Source organism: Humulus lupulus, chromosome 7 (assembly GCF_963169125.1).
Source record: "Humulus lupulus chromosome 7, drHumLupu1.1, whole genome shotgun sequence".
In the NCBI taxonomy this organism is placed as follows: domain Eukaryota; kingdom Viridiplantae; phylum Streptophyta; class Magnoliopsida; order Rosales; family Cannabaceae; genus Humulus; species Humulus lupulus.
Genome location: NC_084799.1, coordinates 205853144 through 205861108, shown reverse-complemented (window position 1 = coordinate 205861108; position 7965 = coordinate 205853144). Strand labels below are relative to the sequence as shown.

Genomic DNA, 7965 nt, shown 5'->3' with positions numbered 1-7965 from the left:
TACAGTGAGTTTTTCTTAAGGTCGCATCAATATGGCACCAAAGAATAATAAGTACGACGTTTTCATAAGCTTTAGAGGTGAGGACACCCGTAACAATTTCACTAGCCATCTTCACAAAGCATTGTTGCTTAAAAATTTACAAGTTTACATGGATGAGAGGCTTGAGAGTGGTGATGAGATTTCTTCAGCTCTTTTGACAGCAATTCAAGACTCAAAGCTTTCTGTCATAGTTTTCTCGGAAAATTATGCATCTTCGAGGTGGTGTTTGAATGAATTGGTTCATATTCTGAGGTGTAAAGAAAGATATGGGCAGATTGTTGTGCCAATGTTTTATCATGTGAGGCCATGTGATATCAGAAACAAGCAGGGAATTTTGGAGTTGCATTTGGTGCACTTGAAGAACGCTTTGGAAGTGACTCAATGGAGGACTACTTTAACATCTGCAGCTAATCTTTCTGGCTGTAATTCACCCAAAACTAGGTACCATTTTTTTTTTACTTTATTTATTTTCAAACTTATTATGATTTATTCTTCTAAATGTTGAAGAAACCCCTTGTTTTTGTTTATGAAATAAAAAATTTAATGAAGTTTATATAAAAGATCCTTGATAATATTCTCTTCATTTGTTTTTATGTAACACAATGAAAGTTTATTATATTTAAATCTTCCATAATATTATATAAACATACAAAGATACATTTAGACACTACATCAAAAAAATGTCATTTGTCTCTGTTTATAACTACCACAAATGCTAATTCTTGGTCAACAATTTATAACAGTGCGTTGACTGATGCATTTGATTGACACAATTGCCTTTTTTTAAGTAGTGAGAGCTCATTGATTAAATTCAACTGATAAACTTTTATTTGGTTTTGTTCTAGGTGTGAGTCCAATTTAATTGAGAAAATTGTCGAAGACATCTTGAAGAAACTGAATTCTTTGTCATCAAGTAGTGACTATTTGAATAATGGTCTTGTTGGAATGAGCAGACGCATTAAACATCTTGAATCATTGTTATTAGATGTTCCAATTTTGGGCATTTGCGGCATGGGCGGCATGGGTAAGACAACTCTAGCGCGAGCCTTATTTACTCAAATTTACAATCGGTTCGAATGCATTCAAAAGTGATTCTCCACCAACTAGTTTTATGGAGTTGTCAATAAAAGTAGTGAATTATGCTGCAGGAATGCCGTAGGCTCTTTAAGTTTTAGGTTCTCATTTGTATTCGAAAAGTGAAGAAGAGTGGAATAGTGCAATAAATAAGTTGAAAGTGTTTCCCAACCGAAAGATTCAAAATATAATATTGAGGATAAGTTATGATGATAGATGATTGATATTTGAGATAATTTATGAGACACTATGGATGCATGATTTGATACAAGAAATGGGCTGGGAAATTGTTCGTCAAGAATGCATCAAAGAGCCTGGAATGCGTAGCAGACTATGGATTACTGAAGACATTTGTCATGTCTTAAAAAATAACACTGTATGTCCTAACTTCTATAAAATAAAACTATAATATGTGAAAATAATGATAGAAAGTATGTGCTTAGTGTTGTTTGTTCTAATTTTCAGGGCAGCGAAAAAGTTGAAGGAATATTCCTAAACTTCTTTGGGATCAAAGGGAGTCATTTCAAATTGAAGCCTACAGTTAGAGAAATGTACAATCTAAGACTACTTCAAATATATGGAGATTGTATACAAATGGAGAAGTGCAAATTTCAACTTCCTCATGGTCTTGATACACTTCCTGATTCTCTTAGATATCTCAATTGGCCTTGCTACCCATTCAAGTCTTTACCATCAAATTATGTGCCACAACATCTTGTGGAACTCAACATGCCCTTTTGCAAGTTGGAGCAACTTCCAAACGAATTCAAGGAATATATATAAATATATATATATGAATTAAAACCAATAATCATACAAAAGATGACCAATCAATTACAAGCATTAAACATAAGAATAATAGATAAACATAAATTCAAAGAATCATAAAAATTGCATTAAAGATGAAAAGAATATCCAGTGTCTACATTAAAATACTCTAAATAAGAATTTAGTTAATAATATTAAACATCATTTCATAATCTAAAATTCAAAAGCATAAAGAAATGAAAATAAAACTAAAGAATTCTTCTCTGTTTCTCTCCTCTGCCGTCCAGCACTTCCCTCGTTCTCTATATTCAAACTTCTCTTATTTCCCCCAAAAACAATCCTACGAAATTCCCTGAAAATTTCCAAAATACCCTTTTGTCGATATATCGCCTCCAATGTTGCGATATATCGCATGCCGAATAATCTCGATGAAAAGGCATAATATCTGTTGTCGTTTCTGCTTCAGCCAAAATCCATATTCCTCGAGTGGCGATATATCGTCCAAGACAGGGATATATATCGCTTGTGCCAGATTTCCAAATATTAACCAATTTCGACTAACTAAACTGATATTTAATTTAAAAGGGAAATTTGATTAATCATACTTTCATTAGCTTAATAATTAAAATTTGAACCAAAGTTAACCACCATATGATATCAATGCTCATCTTTCATTTAATACCAAAAATACCCCTCTCATAACACCTTTCCTCTCTATTCTCCCTCTTCCTCTCTACCTCTCTTCACCATACATTCTCTCTCACTCTCTCTTCACCATACGTTTTACACACAAGATTTTTATACTAAAATCTTGCAAGAAAGATACACATTCAGACATTGTGGATTGTTTGAGGAGAAACACCAAGCTTTGTGTTATTTTTGCTCATAGTGAAGATATTAAATGGGTAAGTGATTTTCTTTGATTCTTGTTGTTGTTGGTTGCTTTTATGATTCATAATGCTGTTTATATGTTGGATCTGTAGTTTGTTGGTATTTTTTGCTGTTTTTTTGGGTGAAAATCATGTTATGTGAAAATCTGCGTTTTCTTGGGTTCCCTGAGTTTTTTTCTAAATGCCCGATAGTGTCCGATAGAGACCCGATACAGGCACGATAGTTGTTGAGTTTCAAGGTTAGGGATGAAGGTCCGATGGCAACCCGATGGTTGCCCGATAGTTTGGTTACCCGATGGTTATAAAGGTACGATGGCTACCCGATGGTTGCCCCGATTATTATTTTAAATCTATACACCCTTTTAAGTACGATAATGGATCGATAGTAGTCCGATATATGCCCGATTGTTATTATTAAGTTACTGCGGACCTAATAGTACGATGGTACTCGATGTTACCCGATACTTGCCCGATATTAGTGTTTTAAGTGATCAAAAAACATAAATAAAACTTTGCCCGATACCGCCCGATATGGCCCGATACTGGTACGATGCCAAAACATTTGAACTAAATTTCGACATTTTGTTGCCATTTACTGATTTTTTTTCTTTGTACATGATAGGGTCAACTTTGTTCGCGTACTTAATGTATAATGGTGTTTGGGAGCGTGAAGGTAGAGATTGGGTTTTTAATGGAGCCGAAAATTTAACGTTCGAGTTGGAGAAGGACATAACTTACTCACAACTTGTTGAACTTCTGTATTCAGAGCTGGAGGTTGACAAAGTGCAGTATGACCTGAAATTAGAAGTGAATTATAAGTACATGAAAGGGTTAATGTATCGGCCTGAACTTATAAGGAATGACAAGGGTGTAAGCTTATATTTGTCAATGCTTTTGAAGAAGCCAGATGAATTTGTTCCCCTTTTTGTGACTTTGGTGGAGAAGAATATCATTGTTGATCGTAATCCTCCACCAAGTACTGTTAAGGATACTCGTAGTGAGGTTGGGACTTATGTTCCAGAAACAAATCCGGAGGTGCTGGTACCCACTGCTATACCTGAATCAAACCCTTTCATACCAACAGTTGACCATGTAGCACAGATGCCATTTCATGATGATTTTCCTGATTGTCCTGACCCTGAAAATGATTTTGAGGGTAATGACGACCAAGAAACAGAGGTCCGTTCTCAAGCTTTGAGCCTGAGTCCACTGTCGTACCAAATACCGAGGCAAACAACATGTAGAAGTAGACCCCGTAGAGAAGATCGCCAAACACCTGGTACTAGTAGTAGTCGTCCAGACGGAACAAATGATGCTAGAGAATTTAGTGATCCACTCTCTTCTTCGACATATTATAGTAAATTCAAAGCTCAGATGTTTACAAGAGAAGACATTGAGGATAATAGTCACTATATATCTATGGGTGGCACATCGGGCGGGGAGATTCATTTAGGAAAGTTTTTCAGAGACAAGGAACATTTAAAGAAGGTTGCTGGCTTGTTTGCAATGAAGAAGGGATTCGACTTTATAGTTAAGAAGTCTGGTACTGATGTTTGGTATATTACATGCAAGGATCCTGATTGTGGGTGGAGGTTAAGAGGGAAGAAGAAGCAACTTTCTAACATGTTCGAGATGACAGCATTTGAAAATGTACACACATGTTCCCTCGATGTTCGAAAAAAAGATAACCGTCAAGCATCACCTTTGGTAGTTGCCGAACTGATCAAGGATAAATTCTCAGTTAACGGTTCAGATTATTTAGCCTCCAAAATAAGAGAAGATATGAAGAATTCTTTCGGGATCGAAATGAGTTATGAGAAGGCTTGGAGATGCAGAGAGAAAGCACTACACATAGTTAGGGGTACACCTGAAGCTTCATATTCGAAGTTACCTGGGTACTTGCACATGCTGCAGTTGAACAATCCCGATTCCATTACTGATTTCAAGGTAGACGAGGGTCGCTTCAAGTATTGCTTTTTTTCTCTGGGTGCTTGTAGGCGGGGATTCAAGTTTTGTCGACCTGTTATATGTATTGATGGGTCCTTCTTGAAAACTAGGTATGGTGGCCAAATGTTGTGTGTCGTGGCATTGGATTCAGACAGCCACATATTTCCGATTGCTTTCGCAATGGTTGACAGTGAGAACCACGACTCTTGGACCTATTTCATGAGGAAGTTGAAACAAGCGATTGGTGATGTTGAGAACTTAGCATTCGTATCGGATAGGCATCAAAGCATTGTTCATGCTTTGGAACTTGTCTTCCCTGATGCACCCCATGGCGCATGCTACCACCACATTATTATGAACGTGGCTAGCAAGTTCAAGACTGATTGCTTCATGGATCATATTTACAGTTGTGCATACTCGTATAAGAAGACAGATTTTGAAAGAGAATTTGAAAAGATAAAAGCAATGGATGTTCGAGTTGCACTATATCTTGAGGGCATTGGATTTGAAAGATGGGTTCGTGCGTACTTTCCAGGGGACCGTTACAATGTAATGACAAGTAATTGGGCTAAAAGTTTCAACAGCAAAACTAAGGACGCAAGAGCCTTCCCGATCACTGCTTTTGTTGAATTCATCAGGTTTACTATTCAAACATGGTTTGCTACTCGAAAGGAAAACGCTGAAAAGTGTAGCACGACTCTATCACCAGTTATGGAGGGGGACTTGTCATGTCAATTTGAGAAATCTCGGTTCTTAAGTGTCGACAGAGCTGGACCTTATACATTTAATGTCCACCCCGGAGGAACAGTTCAGAGCGGTGGTATAGTTGATTTGGAGGCACGACAATGCAGTTGCGGCCTATTCCAAATCATGAAGATTCCTTGTCCACATGCATGTGCTGCTGCTCAAGAACGAAATATTAGCATGTACGCATTGTGCTCTCAATATTACACAAGAGAGAGTTGGAAGAGCACATATGAGGGGACAATTATGCCAGTTGGTGATGAGGATGATTGGGAATTGCCTGAAGACATTAAGAACATCCAAGTTGGAGTACCGATTGAGAAGAAACCTGTAGGCCGACCGAAGAAGCAAAAGGTCGGACGAATTAGGAAAAATCGATATCCTTCTAATGGAGACAAGGTTGTGATACAACGATGTTGTAGCAAGTGTGGTGGTAAAGGGCACAACAAAGCGTCTTGCAAGTACCGAGGTTAACTTGTTTTTTTTGTATTCTAGTTGACCTATTATGTTTTATTTCTGCTTGAATTAGTAATATTTGTTATGTGCTGGATTTTGCAGGTTTTTTTCTGTTTTTTTCTCCATTATGAAACTCTTAACTATGTAATAATCCAGTGTTGGTTCGATAGTGCACGATGCCGGTACGACAATGCACGATATTGTTTGTTGTAGGATTATTTAAATGTATCTTACAATATGGTACAATGTTGCTCGATGTAGTACGATAGTTAATGTACGACATTAGGGTACGATAATGTACGATATTGGTCCGATAATGGTACGATGGTATGGTTTCAGTACAGTTCGTGAAATTTGTGAGGCATGTGAGGGTACGGTAGAGTACGATAGTGATCGACGATAGTACGATGCAAAGATTAAGCACATTAAAATGTAGTAATTACAAAAAGAGCAATAAAAAAATTATATAATTCAAAAAAATTAAGACCGTTCAACATAACTTTTGGTAGAATAAGTCTACACACCACCTTTGCCTAAAAAGTTTCATATTATTGTCAGTTACATTATCAAATGGTAGTTGTAGAAGCTTATGTTCAATATGCTCAATTACGTAGCATCCGCAATCGCCACTGCATTAGAAAATAAACAATAATAATTTAATAAAGTTTTGTAATTAAGAAATAATAATTAATATGTGATATTTAATAAAGTTCACCTGGATTTTGTTTGCGGTACGAATTCACGTGGAATGAGTTTCCAATCGAAGGGTCTGACCTGACTCTCTGATGCTGTCAACTGAAGCGCGAGTATAACGTCATGGTTCTCAAATAAACCGGACTGTCGCAAGACCGACGGGAAAATGGTACACCAGTCAACCATCAAGCTGATCAAATCGTTTTCGGAAATTGATCCAATATTGGAGTCAAAGATGTTGAGCATCCACCCATTCAGGTCTGCCTCTACAGCTACCCAATGCATTTGGTCTTTCAAGAAGAGGGCAAAATAAATGAACTCCTTGTTCTGCCAACTCGGTAAGAACTGGACTGCATCACCCCTAACCAGGTCCAATATACTGTCATCCCAACTAAATCTAGAGTAGTCAGAACCTGGAAAAGCGTCCCACCGACCCTTCAATGATTCGGGAAAAATTGTAGGCATAACAACACATTTATGAGGGTACACGTTAGGATAAAATTCTAGACGCCTCCTCATGAGATGGAATGCTGCATCTAAATGCTACATTAAAGGAAAATTAAGTCAGTAACCACATTATCGTACCAAAATAAACAAACAAAAAACTATCAGACATGAATATAGTAACTATCGTACCCCAATCGTACCATTATCGTACCCCAATCGTACATGAATATAGTAACAATAAAACCTTCTATCGTACCCATATCGTGTTAATGTCGTACCATCATCGTACCTTTATGGAAAAAACTAGTATTATACACCATCGTACCCACTAGCGTCCCACTGTCGTACCATCATCGTACATTATCGTACTACCATCGTACCTAAATTGTCCCACTACAAATTCTAAAATTATGATGGTAATAGTAACTACTTAACAAATTATATCGTACCACTATCGTGCTAATGTCGTACCACCATCGTACCATTGACATATAAACAGTTTATAATTTGACACTTATAATTATCGTACTACCATCGTACCATATCGTACCCATATCGTACCACTACATATAGAAACATTTAAATAAATTTTCAACATTATTTAATTATGAAGTTATAGAAAACTTACAGAGTCAAAAAGCCATGTCCTCGGAGTATGCAGTTTCAGGAACCAAGCAGCATCCTGTGTCCCTGAGAAGCATTCCCTCGGATATTTATTCCCAATGGTGCCAAGCAACCACTTGTGAAAGGTCATAAGTAATTTACCATCAACAACCCTCAATGGATCCACATTCACTGCTGTCTTCGATTTCTTATTCCTTTTCCTCATTGCAGTGTACTCATCGAACCACCTAGGCCTCTTTCTTTCTCTCCTCTTCTCCGGTGCTGGTGGAGCTATGTTTAAGAA

The 7965-nt window shown here is 37.1% G+C and overlaps 1 protein-coding gene across 2 annotated transcripts; it reads left to right on the top strand.

The window, feature by feature from the left end:
• LOC133789235 (TMV resistance protein N-like) lies at positions 1-1613 on the top strand. 2 transcript variants are annotated; one of them, XM_062227002.1, is made up of 4 exons: positions 1-480; positions 885-1063; positions 1188-1489; positions 1579-1613. In XM_062227002.1, exons 1-3 carry the CDS (start codon positions 32-34, stop codon positions 1196-1198), a joined length of 639 nt encoding a protein of 212 aa, XP_062082986.1. In that variant the 5' UTR covers positions 1-31; the 3' UTR covers positions 1199-1489; positions 1579-1613. The 2 variants fall into 2 exon arrangements, with proteins under 2 accessions (XP_062082986.1, XP_062082985.1); XM_062227001.1 differs by having other exon boundaries at positions 885-1489.
• Positions 1614-7965: the final 6352 nt, after the last annotated feature.